We start from the raw sequence: 22,330 nt of genomic DNA on the forward strand, positions 1-22,330 counted from the left end.
AGAGTGGAGAGGGGGGACGGCAGCGCTTTTGTTGCGTGTTGGTGTGTTGCGGCCGCTGACATCACCCTTTGTGAAGTCTGTCATTAAACAGAGATGGATGTCTTGTGTTGTCTGTGTTGCAGGGTTGAACAGTGGCCAGAAGAGCTCGGCCCCTGCAGCCAAAGGGCCCCTAATAGATGGGTAATGGTGTTATTGTGCCACGTTCAGGGTCCCGCCACGGAGAGTCCCCGACCACAAAATGATGTCGATGATGTGTTAGTGAAACCGCGCACTTTTAGGGTGGATGAGTGGTCGGACAAAAGAGCTGACACAAAAATAGAAGAAGAAAGTAAAGCAATAAAATCTGCGGTTTTCCTGATGAGAGTTTAAGCACTTTCCATTATGGGGGTGATTCCAAAAGCTGCAGTAAAAGCTCCTATATTTGAGCGCCGTCATCACTTTGCAAGCATTCATCAGCATGTTATTGTCACACAAGATGGAGTTAGCAAGTAATAAACTCTAAACATGGCAGCTGATGCCCGCTGAGTCATCTCCACTGCATTTGACCTGATCATTTGGAGTGCTTCGACACACTCACACATACTGTAAACTGGTTAGCAATGAGCCAGTAGCGGTTCCAGCTTGTTTTTTTTTCACGCCGTAAGTCTTAACTTGTTATCTCCTCGGGTTTCAAAGCAGAAGCGCCCGTCTGCACCAACAAAGGGAGCTTATGATGCAGACAGCTGCGACTCTCCCGCTGCAGCGCTGCCTTCGCGTTCATTCCGAGACACTTGTCAAAACTCAACAGGGCTCATTGAAAGCATGACGGGGCAATCTGCCGACGAGGTATTCAAGCTCTGCGGTGGGACGCCTGAGGGGGGAGCGACCGGTAGAAAAGAAAAAGTGATGACTCACCAAACTTCCCAAAATCCCCGTCCCTCCCCCCTTCCTGGTTTACGGGAAATGGAATGCTGTTTTTTTTTTTCCCCCCCGCTCAGCTTCAGATGTTCGTCTTCTTGACAGGCTGCAGGGTCAGGGCCCGGGTTAATGTTTGTCTGCGGGACTGTTTCATCTCTCTGCGGGAGCCAATCGGGTAAAACGGGTGTAATTATGAGAGGAGGCCGTTTGAAAGCACTGACTTGTCAAACACATACGGCTTTGTTCTGCATCATAAACAGTCCTTTTATACTGTGATTTATTCTGATCAAGATGAGATTTACCAGCTGGAAAATTCATTCACGGTTAATCTAAAAGGCATTAGTGGATCAATTGAAGTTTATGTAGATGTTGATAGACTACTACACTGTTGAAGTGTGCTTACAGGATTTCATCAGGTGTTTGGTTTGACCTATAAAATATTTGGTTCATCACACACACACGACAACGGAAAGATACACAGAGGTTGTTATGCAATTCTGTACAATCTGATATTCAACCTCCAATTATTAAGGTCATAATCAGTGCTGCTGTCATATTAGGCTGCATCGTGTCAAAAGGTCTGGACACAACACTATCATGGTATTATCATAACTATAATTGGAAGGGTGCAGGTTCACTTTTTCACGTAGTCACACACTTCTCAGCACACTGCAGTAATACCCAGTGACTAAGGGAATCTCACCTTAGCACCTGCAGGGCGAATGTCTTGCTCAAGAGTGCCTAGACTGAAGCGTTCACTTCTCATAACACATTTGTCATCACAAAATTTAGAAGTTGCATTTTATTACCTCTGATAATTCTCAATAGCTGACATTAATTCTTCTCTTTTACTTTTGATACATCTAGTGTATTTTGCAACTATCTGGGCATTTGGTCATTGTGGTTTTATTCTAAGCTCTTCTTTCCCCACTTGTAATAGTGCGTTTGTCTGTGGTGTATGAGTGAACGAGTGACCTGATGTGACATGTATGCAGCCCTTGTCCTCATCGGAGAAGTTGATAAATTGCAAGATGATTACAGACAAGCTGTCCCATGGGCAACAGTGGTGTAACAGTGACCTGTGAGTGGGGGAGGGGGGATGACATCATGGAGCTCTCTGTGGTTAGGGAGCTGTCAGGGTGCCCGTGCTGCAGGCACTGACCCTACAACAGGAGTTGAAAGGTCGTGGGAGTTATCGTTTCAGCGATGCTCTAATCCGACATGACAACTCCCTTTTTAAAAACCTAAGTGAACCTTTATTCACCCGCCTGTAATTATCTCCCAAACCACAGGTGCTATCACTTCTTCTTTGTATCTTTCTCTTTGTGCAACCATTATGCAACACCTACATGCCAGTTATTGTGCGTTCACCTCACACGTCTTGTGATGGTATTCGCAACTTCAAAAGACTTTGAATCTTAAGTGGCGTTGCGTGTGTCAATCGTCAACTGGCTTTTGTTAAATGGAGATCAGAAAAACGACGACAAGCGTAGTTATTGGACGAGTGATGCTACGGAAATGAGGTCAGCGGCTTTGACTCTTTCAAGTGCGTTTCAGTGTGTGTGTGTGTGTGTGTGTGTGTGTCAGTCAGCTGGACAGGCGCTCCATCACTTGTTTGTGAAATGAGGGGAGGGACGGTTCCTTCACCTGTGTTCAGATCAGTTGCTATAGGTTGTTGTCTGAATGGATCAGTCTCAGCTGGACAGTAGAATCCACACATCGCCAATGTGCTGACAGTGTACACACACACAAACACACACAGAATTAAGCACAAAAGAAACGTGTAAACAAATGAGGTGACTTGAGGACGACAGGATCAAAGGATTTGTTTAGTTAGATGAGTATGAAGTAGGACAGGAAGAGGATAATTGTGGTAATTATCGACGATAATTGCAGAAACTGAAATTGAAAGTTGGAACACAGCAAGATCATGAATTTGATTATATGGTAATGTATATTGTAATGTTGGTCGTACTGATGCTTTTTAGTGGATGAAATGAAAATTGGAATATTCCATTTTACTATGATTCGTCATACATGATGTGCAGATAGGCTCCTCTTTATTAACCTGTATTTCAATTTGACGTTTTCAGATGAAGCTTAATACAGACGCCTGTGCTGTGTGTAAGTACACGCATGTTGCTCTGCATGCCTCAGAGGACACACTCTGATATGGACGAGGGTGGACAAACAGGGAGAGAGGGAGGCCGTCCTCCCCCCAGCAGAGACTGGGGGAACAGCACCACGCCTCACTAGGATTACAGTCAGGCCAGATGAGGGCGTGCTGATTGCGGTGGACAGGTCCAGTAAACAGAGGCTGTGTGCTGCTGAGTCAGGTGAGGTGTCACTCTGGGTGAAGGGCCACGGCTTCACTCAGGCCACACTTGTTTTCTTCGCTCAACGATGGTGCTGTGTAATTTAGGTTGTTGGGGAAGGGCATCAATTAAGCTCGGCTGGCTGCAAGGCACAGAGAGGGACTTATGGGTGAGGAGACGTTTGGGTGTGTTTGCTGAGAGTGTGTGCACCAAAAGAATAGGGAAGTTGTGCAAGGTTGAAGGTGTGGTTGGCTTTTTTTTTTTTTGGCGTGTGTTCGCAATTCATTCAATTCTGGTGTCACACCCTACAAACGGCCAAGAATGGAGGCCTTTATAGTCACAACTACCACAGACAATTAATACTTATTTAATACAGTATCGTAAACTCTCCCATAAAGTAGGTCTCACACGCACCCACACACGCACCTGCACACACACATTCACAGAATCTTTTCAAAAGCACCTGCACTGAAGGAACAGAATGTCAGGGCGGTCTCCAATCTCATTTGAACTTGTTTTCAAGATGTGGACACACGTCTGGAGGAGGTTCCTCGTTCATTTTCCAAACATCTACAAGGAAAACAAAATGACTTTGCATATTTCACTCCCTCTCAAGACATTTTGTCCATGATGGAGGTCAGGAGGCCTTCAAAAACAAGGTGAAAACTACAGAGTCATTTATCAGACTTGCATACCTCTACCAAGGCCGAACAATCGCTGACAAAATGTGTCTGAATCTCTGATAATATGCTGGCATGAGGAGAAAGAAACAACCTAAATAATGACGACATTAAGATGTTTTGTGATTCAATTTGATCTGGATCTGGGCCAAGTTGCACCTATTTTTTATTGAAATGACTTTGTCAGGATGTGATGTCATGGGAACCATTTTGTACCCCGCCATTTTCAAGGCGTTGCCCTTTAAGTTTCATAGACAAACGCCAAAATCGCCCACAATCCCACTTTTACTGCACTTCTAGTTTCAACTGGCTGTCTTTACTGGGGTAACAGGACTTCAGTCTTGCCAGCGTGCCCGGTCTTGCCACAGTCAATCCAGCCAGTCAACACCACCATGACCAGACCACCGAGTGCTGGTATGGCACCTGTGCCGGCTGTGCAGTATTTCAACAATAGGTGTGTGGAATGTATGCGAGAAGGCAAATAGGGTGGAGGAGAGATACGTCTGGCCTGTCTGAGCGGGGGTGGAGTACGCTGCACGCTCCCTCCTATTGTTGAAGTTCATCGTGGGCGTGAGAGGTGTGTTTGCTGTTTGTGAACATGCGCTGGGAGGGACAGGCTTAAGTACTGTGCCTTTAACCTGTTATTAGTCCTACACTGTAATTATTGCATTTATAACCTCTAAACTATATACCATGATCTGTTGCTTTTTGGATGCACGTGAGTTGATATTTGCTTGTGTTATGACGGAAATATGATCCACTCACCTTAAGGCAATAACATAAAGAAACAACCCTCAACAACACTCAAGTGAGCAAAACAGCTGCATATGCATTCAATCTATCACAAATGAGAAACAAAGTCATTATAAATGGATAGTTAAGAAATAGCTTCTATATACGTCTAGGATTTCTCTATTGATAGGTAAGTAGATTAGTAGTTAGTAGATAAATGAATGATTAGTTGCTAATTATCAGTAAGTAGCACGCTTGTCTACTGAATTGTTCCTAATTTGATCAGATAAATGGCATGGAACCAATAATTAAGCATTACCTCTTAACCTGTTATTTGTAACTAGTTTGTCTGGAGTAAGCTAGATAGATCATAATGCCATATACTGGATCAATTACTCCTGACAGCATTACTTACTTGCTGTCTAAAGATGACGCCGTAGTCAGGGCACAAAAATAGCAACTTACATACACATGACAAGGAAATAATACCTCACTTTAGTTACTTAGAAACTATTTGTTGACGCATTTTTAGACAGTTAGTTCCTCATTGGTGCTTGGTAATTGTTGAGGTTTTTAGATTCCTTGTAGTAAAGTGCTTAGACACATCTATTTGTATTCCAGTCGTATTGTGTAACATACTTGTTTGTTGCTTCTGGAAAGGTCATTCCTCTACGTGCTTTTATAGATACAGTATATACTATGTTAGCTGCACATAACCACACACACCTCTGCCTACCCATCAAACCAGCTATCTCATAGAATACTCCTCACTATTTCTATTTTTAGATGCACTGCAAGCCGAAGAACATGCCAGCATGTCACTACGATCGTTCTGTGCAGGTTTCGTTTGGTTCACGTTCAAGGTGTCTGTATCTTCTTTCAGGTGTGTCTGGCATGTGCTGCTTCTTTATAGTGAACTTGGAGACAATGGCCTCAGTCTCACGTTGCCCAGTGCAGAGCGCACCTGATACACTCAAGGGGATTGGCCCTGCTTACAAGGACACATGGAGGGACTCTCCCTAGGTGGAGGCACTTGTTACCAGCCCGGAGTGACTCACTCTGGCTCTGGCCATGTGCTGCCTGTATGCGTGTCAGAGAGAAAGAGGGGCACCGAAACAGAAAGCGAGGGAGGCTGAAAACACAAACACAAACACAGACTCAACCAAAACTCTGTCGTGCCGCTAGAGGTTAAAAAAAAAACAAGTGGGGCACACCTGTTTTCTTGGCGTCCAGATGCCATGACAGTGATCAATTGTTTCGGGGGTGTCTGCTGCCACCCACTCATCACAGCTGATCCCTCCTCCACCGATGGCACAGTCTGTGGTTTGATGTTACTGTGGGTCAGGCCTGCAAAGAATAGAGTGGGGTTTGAGTGTTGCAGCTGCTGCCATTACGCCGCCATGAGTCACGAGTTAAGACTTAGATCAATATGTATGAGGGTCATTTTGTGCCTGTTACATAACGTGAGTGAAACTTTGCTGTTTTAAAGTGGCACAGACACAACACTGGCTAGTCACTGAGTCACCACAGTGATGTGAGTGAAGTCGCTGAACTCACTCATCTCTGATATAATCCACAATGTTGGTGCACGTGATGAAGGCTCGGGATACAACTCGCTGGGATTTGAGAATTCTTTGACAACAAATAACCCATCTGTGGATCTAGTGTGGGTGTGTTTATTTAACAATCAACACTCACTCACCATGTTCCAGGTTTAAGGCTATTATTGAGAACCTGCCCTCACCAGAGACATAAATCTGTGGTTTGAGAGGAGAGAGAAGATAAGGCAGAAAGGGGCCATAAATCACAGGCAGGGTGTGTTTTATACTGTTTACATGTCCTGACAGCATGTATGGGTGAGCTCATGTCTAGAAATGGTGTTTGTGATCAGACCCATGAGGGGGGTTTTTTTATTCGTAGCCCCACACCCTCTCTTTTATTCACGGCTTGTTCTTCTCTGCTCCAGGGTTTTGTTATTTTCCTGCCCTTGTAACACCTGGGAAAGCTGGAGGGGAAATTAACCACTGCCAGCATTCCAACACATTCCAACAACAAATGCCTGGGCACAGCCACAGATTGCTGGCATTCTTTCACTTAAAGGTGCAGCCTTTCTTTGTCTTTCCAAACCACAATATATATATATATATATATATATATATATATATATATATATATATATATATATATAAAGGAAAGGCGTGTGGAGAACTTTATAAGGCATTGGAGTTTCAAAATGTGTTCATTCCTCTTATTCAATCCTTGGCTCATAAAACAGGATTTAAAGCACAAAAGTTGGTTTTGGAATTAGAATTGGAAGGATTACAATCAGCTTTGTGACCTTGTGGTGTATACGATGCAGCAGATGGTTTGCTTTTTTACACTTAAGAATAAAAAAAAGGAACTGTCCGTATTTTCTGTCCAAACAAGAAAAACCGCAATCTTCAAAAAAAAGGAATAATTACTCAATCTTAGCTACTGGCCCTCGGTCCTCCACCCTCCTCCAGTTCCCCCAGAGGGATGCAAGTGCGTCAACGAAGGAGTGGAAAAGAAGAGAAGTACTGCTTTTTGACTTTCAGGAAGGAAACACATCTGGGGAATAAGGAAAGAGAGAACGGGTAAAAAGAGGAATTAGTGTGGAGGAAGAGGAGCTGTCCAAAAATAGTTAACCTCCGCCTGAGCTTCACCAGAAGCCCCAGCCTCGCCTCCTTGCCACTCATGTGTTAGTCAGCCCCGACCCTAACATCACTGACTGACTAACCTATGAAAACCCCCCAACACACACACACATACACGTATCTTGGACCCCTCAATACGTTTATGTATACTTACTGCTCTTACAGGGATCCACTAAGAAGGCTACAAGGTCAGAGAGGAAACTATGACTCCCACCAAATGTTTCCAGTGGTTAAGGAGGTAAAATAACAATAACATGGCTTTTACCGCATTAAGACAGGTTTGTAAAAACAGATGAAACCCAATAGAAAAATCAGTATGACAACAGATAAAAGGACGCTGCATGAATAACAGCCATAGGAGTGGAGCGCAGAAACACGTGCGTGCAAAAACAACAACTTTTACGAGACATGCATATACTGGTAAAGTCAGTTGTGAGGCAGTGTGACCCATACAGTTGTCAGACAGGTTTGGATTAATTGCCCGGAAGCAGGGCGGCTATTTCACCATTTGCAGGTGTTCAAAAGAGACTCTCCTCAGACTTGGCACACTCTCCTTTGGCTGGGTTTGCCAGAGCAAATAGGAAGTATGTGGGCAGTGTTTCGCTGTGATTGGTCACTGTGTTTGATTTGTGTGACAGTACAAAGAGCGCAGAAAGGAGACGTGTGAGTGGGGAGATTCACAAATTGCCAAGGAAAGGGAGTACGTGTGTGCCTGCATGTAAATAATGCAGAGCTGTCTCACAGAAATGTGCTAAAGGTTTTTTAGGTGTCAATCATAAACCAGTGTGAATTATTCAGCACAGTCCTTACTGAAAGCCTCTGAATAATATAGGATAGTAATGGTTCTCATTATGTCTAAATGGGGGAATTATAAACACACATGGTGGTACATGTTGAAAGTGTCACATGGTTAAGGCTGGTTGCTCTCGGTAACCTTAAGGTTCGTTCACAGCTCCTACTATCTGAACTCATCCTACTAAGAATCTAACACAAAAACACCTGTCACAAGCAGTGTGTCTGGTCTGTAGCCTTGGAGCAGCCAGCTGTGTGTGTGTGCAGCTCCTTACCATAGCTGTTTGTCAAATAGAGCCATCCAGTGGTGCTTTAAGGAACTTAGCATATGTAATCATAGTATACTGTAATCCAGATGATGTTTTGAATGCACCCAGTTAGTTCCTCTCATTACACACACATGTATAGTAATCACTGGTGTTAGTTTGTCACAGTAGTTTTATAGTATTGGGATTAGGTTTGGTTTGGCAGCTTGGTTGGGGTTAAGGTCAGTTTGTTGGCTATTGATTTGTTTTCAGGTCAGTCAATGGTCAAGGTCACAGACTCAGGTCAAAGTTTCAACCCAACGCTAAACCATGCGGAATATTTAGAAGGATTATATTATGGAAATGACATGGAACGGAGGTGGTATTTATTTATATCTATTAAATTAATATGTGGGTGGTTGGGGAAATTATGTGGAAAAAGTTGAGGAAAAAAACCTTGTGCAATTCTGGGGTGATTCTAGCCAAATGAGGCGATTTCACACGCACTTAAGGCAGTCTGAGTTGACTTTTCCTTCTGTTTTCATTTCTATGTAAATAGCGTGGGTAACAAACGCACATGTTTCGCCATAGTGGGAATTCTCCATATATTTGGTTGCAGCATCTCTTTGAGCACATTTCTAGCCTTTGTAGTGTCATTGAGTAAGTAACTTTTGGTTGATCATAATATTTGTTCAACTATATTTGTTCCCTCTCTGTTCTGTTTTATCATCCAGGACACATTTTGTTTCCTCCGGGTGTTCCGGTTTCCTCCCACAGTCCAAACACATGCAGGTTGGGTGAAGTGAAAACTAATGTACCCTTGGGTGTGATTAAAAGCTGCTGCATGAACTCGTTTGTCGGAGTGTTTGCCCTTTGATGGACTAGTGATCAAATAATGAGAGGCTACATTAATGAATATGGGCCTCCAGCTCCCCGAAACCTTCACTCCAAATATGATAGATAGATAGATAGATAGATAGATAGATAGATAGATAGATAGATAGATAGATAGATAGATAGATAGATAGATAGATAGATAGATAGATAGATAGATAGATAGATAGATAGATAGATAGATAGATTTTGGAATAATCTAACAAAGTAACTGAATTTCTATACATTTTAGTTGTTTTTAGGAGAAACATCTAGCAATTTGAGAATGACTTTGTAAGTTTATAGGTATGATAAGTGTAGGCAATTACAGATTATAGGTTATAGGTGACTTTATATAACATATTATCATTAAACTTTTTAATGTTTAATGACATTGTGATTGTAATTGTAATGTGATTGTGGAACTATGACGCATTACGTTTTTATTTTCACGTTTATTTTAAGAATTACAATTGCTAATGAAGCCGACCTGCATTATAAGCCGTTACCCTGGAGACGCTGTTAGTACGGGGGCTCGCTTGGATCGTAGGAGGTGAAGCGCGAAGGGGGCAGGAGGAGGAGGAGGAGGAGAAGGAGGAGCGGGAGGAGGCCATGGCTGGATGACTGACGTGGAAAAGTGTTAGGAGAGAGAAAGTTGGATTAAACAAGTGTTTAGTTAAAAACGCCGCGCCTCCTCCGGGATTCCAGCCGCTAAATCAGGATGAGTGTGGATAAAGCAGAGCTGTGTGACTCTCTGCTGACGTGGGTAAGTTCGCTGTTTGCGGCGTTAACGAGCAATGCTAACAGGCTAACGCTGTCATACAGGTGACAGCAGGTGCCCCACAAATAAATATATAAAATATACTAACATAACGTCACACTTTTGTCAGCCATAACGACAATTCGACGACAAGTAAACGCACTTTATTCCCCCAGAAGCTGTGAACGTAAATGTAGTCGGCAGCTATGAAAGTTGCTGTTGTTTGGAAGCAAACTATCGCTAGCCGGCCAAGCTAACTGAGTGAGAGCCATGTTTGTTTGAGCTTATATGTTGTTTGTAACAAACACGCCACCGTCTGCGTGTCTACCAGAACAACTCGAACAACAAACTCACTTGTGTTGCCTTTTACTGCTCACAAGGAAAGTGAGGTTGAGATGAAACACGAAAACTTCTCCCTATTACATATTAAAGAGCTCTGGAGTGAGGGAGGGTCACATTTCTTCACTCACAGTCCAGTTTGACGATTTGGAAGGTGGCATTTCAAACCCTTTTTCTCCCTCAAATATCTCCAATTTACATACATTATTCCAGAACAACAACATATACTTCATGTTACTGACAAATCACCAGTGAAAGCTGAGAGATTCCATGTTGGAGCTGCGTACACAGTCCTACCTGTCACCAGATAAACAGCTTTAGTGTTCCCTTTAGTGCTCCCTGGAGTTCTACTGCAAGGATGGAACACCATTCTTCACATAGATAACTCCTTATTTGGCGTTTTGATGATGATTCTGTACATTTGGTGTGGCATCCATGGATTCCTTGACTTATTGAAGGAGCATTAAATCACAGTGAAGGGCCAATAATGAGTGATTATATGATGAAACATCTCTATCTTGACGGGAGTTGTGTCCAGGGTGAGATAGCATACCACCATCATTTAAACACTGAATTATAGATTATCCTTTAGTAGAATGATGTCACAATTCTCAGGTAGAGTCTCAGAGTCTTGTACAATCTATGTCAAGCAGCACGGAAGCCCGTATATTGGTTCTATTCATCAGTATGTGGCCCGAATCACTTACACATCAAACTGACAAGATATTATCAACTGAATAACTCATCTCAAAGCTTTGTTAATTGTCTAATGTCCTAATTGTCAATGTCTTCATCCTCAGCTCCAGACGTTTCATGTGCCGTCATGTACGAGCAAGTACGACTTAACCAGTGGAGTGGCCATCGCACACGTGCTGCACAGAATGTAAGAGCGGCATTTTGAATGATTCTGCTGCTGTCCGTGTTGTGTTGGTGATGCTTGTGTTGCTTAGAGGTACATTTACAAGTAAAGGTGTGAATGAATGTAGGAATTAATTTCGGACTGCACTCGTGTGTGTGGTTGTATGATTTGCATTTATTGGGTGTTGTGGTTGTACAAGCTGCTATCTATGCAAAATGAAAATCGCGACATCGATTGGAGCCTGAATTTCGGAGATTATGACACAAATTCAATCATTTTCCTCTTCCGTGAGTGAATGTACACGCCTGTGTTGGTGTGGGGATTTGTGTGTGTCTGTGTTTGTGTATCTGTGTGTGTGTGCCTTTATAGATCTTTTCATGCTAGATGACCTTTGTATCCTGCAGTGGAGCTTTTTGTGTTCTCACTGTACACACGACAGTCCAAAGATAAAAGCATAGTACAGCTGTTTTTGAAGCTAACACTTGGTTTAACTCCCCCCAGTTTATCTTGGGGGGGGTGGAACTGCTGCACTTCTTCTCGTTTCAGCTCACAACACGTTTTCTGGTTCCCATGTGTGGTGTGTATGTACCTGAGACCTTTTTGTTGTCATTAACAGAGACCCCTCCTGGTTTAATGAGACATGGTTAGGCAGGATCAAGGAGGAGAGCGGGGCCAACTGGCGCCTCAAGGTACCTTTGGAAACACACAGATAGGACACACTAACCTGGAGCCACTTTGGTTGATCATGTATAATTGAAGAGCTCCATTACAAAAACAACCCCAGATTGTTTTTCCTGATTTGTTGTTTCATTTCAGGTCAGCAACTTGAAGAAGATTCTGAAGAGCATGTTGGAGTATTACCACGATGTGAGAGGATTCATTTTTACATTCTAAATCACGCTTTTTAGTGGCATTTACACGTGAATTTCTTCCCTCCTCCTCCTCCTCCTTCTCTTCGCTCGGTTACATCCGTAGCTCCCATCCTGATATCTCACCTTTCTCCTCGTGAACAGATGCTCGGTCACCAGGTGTCGGAGGAGCACATGCCAGATGTGAACCTCATCGGCGAGATGGGAGATGTCACTGAAATGGGCAAGCTGGTCCAGCTCGTGCTCGGCTGTGCTGTCAGCTGTGAGAAGAAACAAGGTAATCTGCCAGACGCATAATGGAGCAGCCATCCGCGAAAATAACTCAGGATTTAACTCAAACTTAATTTATGTCACTGCTGAGGAGTTCATGCACTGATCACACATCGCTTTCCCTTCAGTGAAACACATTTTGCGGATTACAGTTGAAAAGGAGAAACTGAGCGGGGGCCATCTTATTTATCCGAGCAGAAGCTTGATTAGCTGTAATCGCCCCGGTTCTTTGAAAATAGATTCAGCGCCTGCCTGTCTGATTTTGAAGAACGCATTTAATGTAAATTTGTGTTGATCTGTATTTGGCGGCACCTACACTTGTCTCATTTTCTCCTCTTTTACAATCAGAGCAAATCCAACAGATAATGACTCTGGAGGAATCTGTCCAGCACGTCGTCATGACAGCCATTCAGGAGGTGAGTGAGCCACTTGCTTATCCTCTCCATTGTCTTTTTTTTTTTTTTTGTATTAATCCCGGCTGTTAGTCGCAGTAAATTCCCCAATCAAAGAGAACAAAATCTTGGCGATTACAAGACTAAATAAAGTCCCAGAATCAGAGCTTTGATGTTTGAAGCGACTTTATAGTCCTTAGTTTGAACTTGCAGGCGTATAAAATAGGAAATAGATTACCTATTGGCTAGTTAACACGGTCCTGAGCTGAGCTGGGACTTGAACTGCCTCTTCTTGTTTTAAGCTCTTGTCAAAGGAGCCTTCATCCGAGCCAGGAAGCCCAGACACCTACGGGGACTTTGACTACCAGGTGAAACTCTTGTTCCTTTTCTTTCTGCTCGCCTCGCTTCTGTCCACTTCTCTGTTGTTGTTTTTCCCCTCAGCAGATCTGTTACATGAATCCTTTTGTCTTCTGCCTCGGCCTTTCACTCATGTTTACACCCTCCTACTGTGACTAACATGACACCTCCTCTGCCTCTGTGCTGTCCTTGCTGTGTCTGCAGTCCAGGAAATATTATTTCCTCAGCGAGGAGGCCGGCGAGAAGGAGGACCTGAGCCAGCACTGCCGGGACCTGGAGCATCAGGTTGGTTTGAGCCCCGACTCGCCCCCGTTTTGGTTTTCGCAACACAATTGCGAGCATTTGTAACGCGATCCAGTTCACCTCCATGTACGTCTGAGACCTGCTTCTGAGGTAGTGTTGTTGAAAGGTGCGCTCTGGTCATTATTGATTAGGCGGATCGGCACTATTTTGTTTTCCTGCCTGTATTGTGTAAACAGTGTTTGGTTGGGCGCCACCGTCTGAAGAAGACTAATTTGGGCTTTTTCAAAAACATGCATCCCAGTCAATAGTTGCATAACATCAAACTAAAACTGACACACTGCAGAAGGATGGAGCCGTAGCCAACAATAATTTGTGCTGCTCTCTGCCCACCTGTTTGTTTACTGACTTCGCCCACGCATTAGGAATTAGTCATTTGTGTTGTTTTGAAAGCTCTGTACTGTTGCTGGCCCTGTGCTAAAGCATGCAATCTGTCCTTAAAGTTCAGGGTAGGGTTGTGCTGTGTGCTGGAGAGCCGTCCAGCAGGTAAGTATGCACCCCCCCCCCCCCCTCCTCGTTTTTTCATATTGGAATGCCACCTTGTCTAACTGTAACCCCGCACATACAGTAGCTGCAGCGTGTTCAGTCTGACTGAATCATTCTACAAGCATCATGTCTCAGCTCTGAGCCGCAGTCTTTCCTCTCCGTAGCCCAACAAACTGATTCAGAATACTCCAACCTTAACCATGTAACCAGTATCATAAGTGGTCGACGCTTATTTCTTCCTTGATATCACAGGGTCTAGTTTTGACCTCGGGGTAACGCTAACAACCTCACTATTGTGAAAGTTCCATGTGCCTGAGACCATTTCATACCAGCTGACTAACTGGCCTCTGACGACCGCGCATGTCAAATGAAAAACAAAGCATGTGTTCAGAGTCTTGTGGGTTTATAAGAAGCTGAGTTTGTCGCCTCATCTCTTTTTCTCTGCTCTGCGGCTTTACCCTGTTCAGATTCAAAAACATGCTAAACTTTTGATACTGAAGCATTCTCGAGAACGACAGAGACTTTAAATCGCCACTCGGCTTTTTCTTCGCATCGGCGTTTCATCTGCATCCATTTCCTCTTTTTCTCTGTCCTCTGTCCAGCTTTAGATTTGGGTCACGCCGCGCTACTTCATCACTTTCTCTCAACACTCTCAGTTTGAACACATCCGTGTGCGTCGCTCATCTGTTTCTCTCCCTCTTCCTCCACAGTTGTCAGTGGCTCTGGAGGAGAAGCTGTCCCAGCAGGCCGAAACTCGCTCCCTGAAGGAGAGACTGAGCTATTACGAGTCTCAGGACGCCTCCACCACTGCCATCACCGGCAAAAAGTTGCTTCTGCTGCAGAGTCAGATGGAGCAGCTGCAGGAGGAGAACTACAGGTACGTCACAACGGCAACACAAACCTAGCCGCCCAAACATGCTAGGAAAACGCTCCAGAAAGGCACAAGCTGTAATCCACATTACAGTAGTTTAGGTTTACTTAGGGAAAATAGGACTCATACGTAGGCTGTAATATAATATAAGGTAAATAAAGCACAGTCTTATCTTAGGTTTACTTAGGGAAAAACAGAGCTCACACGTGGGCTGTAGGTAAACACTGGGGGGGAAAGACTTCAGGCCTGCACACAGTAGATATCCTAAAATGAGCTAAATGTATCAGCAAAGTTCCTGATATGAAAATCCCCTGATGTCCCTCTGTCCTCACAATGGCTCTATTCAGTGAAGTTGTATAAGATATGTATATGTATATGTATGTGCGCCTCAGGCTGGAGAACAGCAGAGACGACATGCGTGCACGAGGAGAGATACTGGAGCGAGAGGTGGGGGACCTGCAGCATCGCAACGAGCAGCTGACCAGCCTGGCAGAGGAGGCCCAGGTCCTCAAAGACGAGATGGACATCCTCAGGTAACGCCGACCATCAGGGTTCAGATAATCCAGTCTTAACCTCCTATGACCTCCGGAAGGACTCGTCTCTACTCTTCTTACTCTAATCGGTCCTCATTCTTTGTCATTAGCCACGATTAGATTTTCCTACCAAACGATTTAATGTGTTGAGTGCTACAGAGACGGCGGTTGTCCAAAACTTCAAATGATAAAATTTCCCTCTCATTTTGGAAAAGTAATGCAGATTTGTGTTCTAACTGGACTGTCGGCTTCATGTTTAAACTGATGCTCTGTCCATCAATCACCCTCAGTGAGACGAATCAATACAGCTCTCCTGCCCCCTCCTAGGCGCTAGTTTGGACATTATCAATTTACATGTGGCAGAGAAGCGACACCCACACCTCCTACACACAGACGTCAATTCACCTCCTTCCTCCGTCAGCTGTGTTGATAATGTGAATGGCATGTGTTGACGTTGTTTTGCCTCAGAGTAAGTTTGTTTTTACCAGTTAAGTACATACCGAACACGGATGTGTTCTGTTCAAACATATTCGTGTTCGTGTGCTGCTCTGCCACACCTCCAGCTCTCTCCCCTCCTCCCCCTCAGGCACTCATCTGACCGGGTGAACCAGCTAGAAGCAATGGTGGCGACGTACAAGAGGAAGCTGGAAGACTTGGGAGACCTGCGCAGACAAGTGCGCCTCCTGGAGGAACGCAACACCGTCTACATGCAGCGCACCTGCGAGCTGGAGGAGGAGCTTCGCAGGGCCAACGCCGTCCGCAACCAGCTGGACACCTACAAGAGACAGGCAAGCAGCGGCCCCTGATTAATTCACGTGTTTGGAGTCGATCCACAGCACTCTTTTGCCAACCAACACTTGTCGCTGCGCTGTTTGACTCGCAGGCTCTTGAGCTTCACACCAAGCACTCAGCAGAGGCCATGAAAGCTGAGAAGTGGCAGTTTGAGTACAAGAACCTTCATGACAAGTATGACGCACTGCTGAAGGAGAAGGAAGTGAGTTTGAGTTCATGGATATTGTGTCCACATGCCTCTTAATAAATGCTCCTGTTATTGATCTTATGAATGTGCATTATCAGTGTTCAGTGGAGACTTGTACTCATCTAAATGTACAGATGGACGCATTATAATCCATACACATCCATACAACTAAGCCTGTGAGTGTGAACCTAAATCAGTGTTTTGTGTTTTAGCGTCTGATCTCAGAGAGAGACACACTCCGGGAGACAAACGATGAACTCAGATGTGCACAAGTACAACAAAGGTGTCTCAGCGGAGCAGGTGAAACGCAAACCCCCACGGATCATCATAAGCTAATTTCCTCCTGTGGTTGAAAACGTTGACGCCTCGTCTCTATCTTTGTCTTTGCAGGAGGCTTGTGTGACGACGACGCCCTCGCCGTAGGAAACCTCGCCGCGGAGATTATGCCTGCCGAGTTGAAGTATGTCTGCCATTCTCCCGCATCTGCGTGTGTATGTTGGCACGTGGGGGTGTGTGTTTATGAAGCAATCAGATTTAGGTGTAACAAATGAGATTTAGCTACAGAGCCTCAGCCTTTAATAAATTCATTAGTGTCAGAATCGCTCGCCCACTCTTTCGCTATATTTTCCCGTTGTCTGTGATAAAGCACTCAGCCCTGCTATCACAGCTGCCAAAGGTTATTTTTAGCATTAGAAGGCCCGATTGGCTCCCAAAGTGGCAACACATGGCTGCACACATTTGTCTGGGGCGTTGGTCAGCTCAGCGCAGACCTTTTGCCTCTGACACATTTCATCTGTCGGCCTCCATCCCCTCTCGCTCTTCAATCGCCCCCTGACGGCCCTCTCGTCTTCTCCTCCCGTTCCCCGCACAGGGAGACGGTGGTGCGTCTACAGAGTGAAAACAAGATGCTGTGCGTCCAGGAGGAGACCTACAGGCAGGAGCTGGCAGAGGTGCAGGCTCAGCTGGAGGAGGCTCAGCGCAGCAAGAACACTCTGGAAACTCAGAACAGGTCAGTGCCCCACACGCTCTTCTCTGGGAGAAGTGTGATCCAGGCCTTTCTAGGTCACCATGCTGTGTGTTCCTGAACATTAAAGATGGCTGACGGTGGGAGTGATATCTGCCTAAATGTCAGCTCACCCTCTGGACTGTGTTCTGAACCGAGCTGTGTGGGCTGATTGGAGGACAGACAGCAGAAAGCCAGATTGTCCCTTGGCTGTGTGTTTGTGTGTGTTAACATGCCTGTGGGCATGTGGACATGTGGGTGGAATGTGCGTGTGTGTGTGTGTCCATGCAACACCAGGCTTAGGGTGTGGGAAGCATCCTCGGCAACAGTAACAGGAGGAGAGGAGCGGAGTGAGCATGTTCAGTGGGGCGCAGCAGAGACTGACGGACCGGGCGGCACACAAGTGGAAAGAATGAAAGTCACGGGCAGCAGATACACACGATTCCACCCACAGTCGACTCAATAACCTGGTGTCTCTCTCTCTCCCTCCCTCCCCTCTGTGTTTTACTTCTGCCACCATCTCCCTGAAACTTTTCATTCTTTCCACCTCCTCTCCTTTCCCGCTCGCCTTTGTTTCCCGCCCGTCCCTCTTGTGCGTCTCCCGCTCCGCCTCCCGCTCGCAGGTTGAATGTGCAGCAGATCACCGAGCTGCGTTCCCAGGTGGAGGAGCTCCAGCGGGCTCTCCAGGAGCAGGGCAGCAAGACGGAAGACGTGAGTGCAGACAAAACGGGCCTCTCTTTCCTCCGCACGCCGTGTCGCTTCACTTCATCACCAACCAGAGTTTCCATCAACCACACTGACACAACACTTAAACTACCCAATCAATCATAGCCCCAAATGTCACAATATCGCACATTTATTGGCTGCAAGTATTCATTGATTTGTAAGAGAGTGGAGTTGTAGACGTGACTCTAAATGAGAGCATGTAACCGTACACTGTAACGTTAGAGTGAGAGAATCTGCTCCTGATGACACGTAGCTGTCAGGTGCTGCAGTCTTGATACGACTTGTTGTGTGGGAATTCAACGCATGTTTGCTGTGGTGACTCAGCGTTAACGCTTAACCCCTCTCTGTCTGTGTCTCTGGCTGCCCTCGTCGATCGACTCTGCCAAAATCAGGCCATCGTAAGTACGGCCCCCCACCCCCTGCTGTCCAAATGGCCTGTGATTGTGTGTGTGTGTGTGTGTGTGTGTGTGTGTGTGTGTGTGTGTGTGTGTGTGTGTGTGTGTGTGTGTGTGTGTGTGTGTGTGTGTGTGTGTGTGTGTGTGTGTGTGTCTCTCTCTCTCGGCGGTACAGAAGAACCTGCTGAGTTTTATTCTTTTTTTCTATCCTCCTTCCTGTAGTCGTCCTTATTAAAGAAAAAGCTTGAAGAGCACCTGTAAGTATTCCAACAACATTTAACAATGTAAAGACCAAACCAGGACAATTTCACATCAAGCTCCAATCAACATTTTCAGGGAGAAGCTCCATGAAGCTCACTCAGATCTCCAGAAGAAGAGAGAGGTCATCGACGACCTGGAGCCCAAAGTTGACGGCAACAGTAAGTCATCTTTCAGAGCTCTGAAGTCATTTCATGCTTTCATAATCCTGTGCATGCCCACTCTTTGTTTGCCGTTGAACCGTTCTCGCACCTCCTCTTGTTTTTCCTCTTCCCTCTCTTCCTCCCACCCCTGCCAGTGGTGAAGAAGATAGATGAACTCCAGGAGAACCTGCGGAAGAAGGATGAGGACATGAAGCAAATGGAGGAGAAGTACAAGCGCTACATGGACAAGGCCAGAACGGTCAGGCCACCGAAATGTCTCACACTTATCTCAGCATGTGTTCAAAAACCAAAACGCTTAATTTCTTTGCTTCCCTGCGAATAACGTGTGTGTGTGTGTGTGTGTGTGCAGGTGATCAAAACCCTGGATCCTAAGCAGCAGCCGCCTAATGGTCCTGACGTTCAGGCACTGAAGAACCAGCTGACGGAGAAGGAGAGAAAAATCCACCACCTGGAGGTAAAGAAGCAGAGACACACAGAGGCAGAGCCGTGGGGTTAGGTTAGATTATTGTCACACATTGATCCATGACCTCTTCCTGTGTGCAGCACGACTACGAGAAGAGCAGAGTGAGGCACGACCAGGAAGAGAAACTCATCATCTCCGCCTGGTATAACATGGTATGTGAGGGGACAGACACACACACACACACACTGAACGTTTGACCTTCAGCACAGAAAACTATTGGATAAGGAATACTTGACAGGTTTTTTCAGATCCTCGCTCTCTCGTTCTCTCTCTCTTTCAGGGAATGGCCCTGCACCAGAGAGTGGCTGGTGAGCGCCTGGGTCCCTCCGGTCACACCATGTCCTTCCTGGCGCAGCAGAGGCAGTCCACCAACGCCAGGAGGAACCTGGCGCGGCACCAGCCAAGATGAGAGGCACCTGAACTCTGGGGGAAACACTGGAGGGAGGGCAGGGGGGAGGGAGGGAGGGAGGGAGTAGAATCTTCCCAAAACGTGCAGCAGGAGATCTGGAGTCCATCTTCACCTTTTATGCCTTCACTGGAAACATGTTTGCACCTCCATAGATACCGTCATGCTGCTGCTGCACTCTGGTGGCTCTTAACGGTAAGACTACTTTATCTCTGGCGCCCCAGAGGAGCAAGACAGGTACTACTGTGGGTTTAACTCCTGTCTGTCGCATTCAGAGTGAAACACCTAAAGGTCTGTGCCTGGAGTGTTATAGAGTCTGAAGAAAGGCTTCTCACCTTTTGAGGTGATTTTTATTTCCTCTTTTTCTTTACCTCTTGGACCTCCTGTTTCTTTAGGGTCTCTTTTAAATATCTTTTATATATATTTTATAGAATACAGTGAGCCGTGGTGTGGATTGGCCTCTAAGGAAAGTGACAGGAGAGGAGAGGGAGGCATTCAGAATTGTTTCCTGCCTGTCGACTGGAAAACACTGCTGTTATGATGTTGGTGTCCTCTTGACAATGGACACCACAAAGTTACGTCTCTAAACCAAAACCTCTTTTTTCATCAGACTGAACCTTCAGCTCTTTGTACGTTTTTGAATTTTCTCAATTTTTTTGTCTCGATTGTTGTTGTTTTGGGGTTTTTCTTCTTTAGTTTAATTGAAGGCCATGTGGGTGTGTACCAGCTTTAGTCGTTTGCTGTTTAGTCACTTGAAGCTCTTTCTCATAACTTTAATATTCATGTGAACAATTGGTGCGAATTTTCACAGCGTACACCAAAGCACTTTTCCTCTGAAGGTTGTTTTCGTTCAGTGCCTCACAAGAAAAACTCGACTGAATGCCCCTGAATGGCTGAGACCAGTGTTAGATCTTTACTGTACTGCAAGAGACTTCCTGTCTCATTCTGTAGGTACAATGTGAATGTGTCTGCGTCACACGTAGCTTGGGTTTGCCTACGATATGTCTTGACTGTTGAATCATTGCTGTCAGAGTTGCCTATGAATTTAGCGATTATAACTTTTTGAACAATATACCTTTTAAAACGGGGTGTTTACTAGTTGTGGGTTGGGCCTAATTGCACTCACCACTTTAGACTTGGAACCTATCTGAATGTAGACAATAGAAAGGAACTGAAAGCGTCCAAGTTAAGTAACAAACTGTAGAATCAACTCCTTGTGTGTCCGTTATGAGTCACAGCTGCTAGAACCTCATTTATAGTTCAAATGAACTGGAAGGATATGTATTGATCAGTAGCTGGACTTCTTTTTTTCCGTTTACAGGAAGTCACTGGATAATGTCAAAGTTGATTTTGCATGATGTCACATTTAGAAATGCATCTGCCATTAATCACCACTGGTTCATTTTCCTTTTCAATTGATGTAGTAGTTTTTTGTCTCATCTGTCCCATATCAGAGCTGCTGTGTAAGGACTTTATGTACTTCAATCTCTGAATATTTGTGCTATGATTTACACAGACACACATCCTGTTGTGTGCACATTTAATTATGGTTTGGTTTATTACTTCAGTAGATATTTATGGTGTGTATTCAGTATTTTTGCTGGACATTTGCATGGTTTGAAGGGATTAACTTGTAGGTCTGTTTTCTTTTGTGTTGGTATCATACAAGTGTCTGTTGTAGATTATAGCATACAATAGAGAGATTTGAGACAAGTAACAGATCTGTAGTCCCATCTGTTCTACTTTTGCACTACAAATAAATGGGATCTTAAAAGATTATGTCCAGTGTTCTTTTCTTCATTGTAGACCACTGTTCCACCAAGCAATCCCGAAACATTTGCCACCCTTTTGTACAAATATAGTCACAGGACCTTACAGAACAAAATGTTACCTTAACTTAATTACCAAACAAATAATGTAAGACTTTATGCAGTATACACCAAAGTAGAACAGCAATAAAAAGGTAAAGATAATGCCCCTCCTGCACCACCCCTTATACTGACACCATCCTTTAAAATCCGCTCTCCTAACCTGACGTGCTGTGACATCATTCATGATTCTCAAAGTATTCTGTGTGTGTAGATTGTCTTTAAAAACTGTCAAATTAAAGTTAATATAATTATTTGCTTTCATCATTTTATTATTATTTCTCATCTAGTCATGTGGCAAATTCTCTCTGACATCTGTGACATACCCAGGAACTCAACCCTCGAAGGAGAAATGGAACTGTTAAGAGAGTTTGCTCCTCTGTCCTGAATATCCTGTTGAGCCAAACAGCAAAGAACACAACACCTTGTGATCACCAAACATCAGCTTAACTCACTGTGCTGGAGGGGGGGAGAAGTTTGCTCAGGGTTTTTTTGGCACTATGTCGTTCTTATTCAAAGGGAAAATAAACAAACAAATTCAAATTAGATTATAACAACTTTTAACATTGATTTCATTGTGAGGATCAATATGACATTTAAACAGTAAAATAAAAATTACTCTTTTTAACAGTCCACCATAAAAGATCACTCCTGTTTTTAATTGGATGGAGCCCACTGTAAAAAGAGTCCAGACTTTTTAACCTTGTGGCAGAAAAATTGAACAGGCCTCATTTTCTCTCGCTCTCCTGTGTCTCTGTCAATGTCGATCACCCACAGGAAAGTGAGGTGGGGAAGTGAACTTTACAGTGTGCTCACACTGTAA

The 22,330-nt window shown here is 44.7% G+C and overlaps 1 protein-coding gene across 2 annotated transcripts; it reads left to right on the forward strand.

Moving 5' to 3' along the window:
* The first annotated feature begins 9,785 nt into the window (after nt 1-9,785).
* hook2 (hook microtubule-tethering protein 2) lies at nt 9,786-21,418 on the forward strand. 2 transcript variants are annotated; one of them, XR_012961034.1, is made up of 23 exons: nt 9,786-9,975; nt 11,109-11,191; nt 11,784-11,856; nt 11,984-12,034; nt 12,181-12,313; nt 12,655-12,722; nt 13,001-13,066; nt 13,260-13,340; nt 14,552-14,718; nt 15,105-15,245; nt 15,832-16,033; nt 16,129-16,239; nt 16,437-16,524; nt 16,615-16,684; nt 17,096-17,233; nt 17,851-17,938; nt 18,571-18,605; nt 18,685-18,767; nt 18,905-19,008; nt 19,120-19,224; nt 19,314-19,385; nt 19,514-19,982; nt 20,071-21,418. XR_012961034.1 is itself a non-coding variant. In XM_076142816.1 (22 exons), the coding sequence occupies exons 1-22, from the start codon at nt 9,931-9,933 to the stop codon at nt 19,640-19,642; spliced, it is 2,133 nt and encodes a 710-aa protein (XP_075998931.1). In that variant the 5' UTR covers nt 9,786-9,930; the 3' UTR covers nt 19,643-21,418. The 2 variants fall into 2 exon arrangements, 1 of the variants encoding a protein (XP_075998931.1); XM_076142816.1 differs by having other exon boundaries at nt 19,514-21,418.
* Nucleotides 21,419-22,330: the final 912 nt, after the last annotated feature.

This window comes from Genypterus blacodes, unplaced genomic scaffold (genome assembly GCF_046128005.1).
Source record: "Genypterus blacodes isolate CSIRO-AG114 ecotype Tasmania unplaced genomic scaffold, CSIRO-AGI_Gbla_v1 ptg000022l_1, whole genome shotgun sequence".
Lineage (NCBI taxonomy): Eukaryota > Metazoa > Chordata > Actinopteri > Ophidiiformes > Ophidiidae > Genypterus > Genypterus blacodes.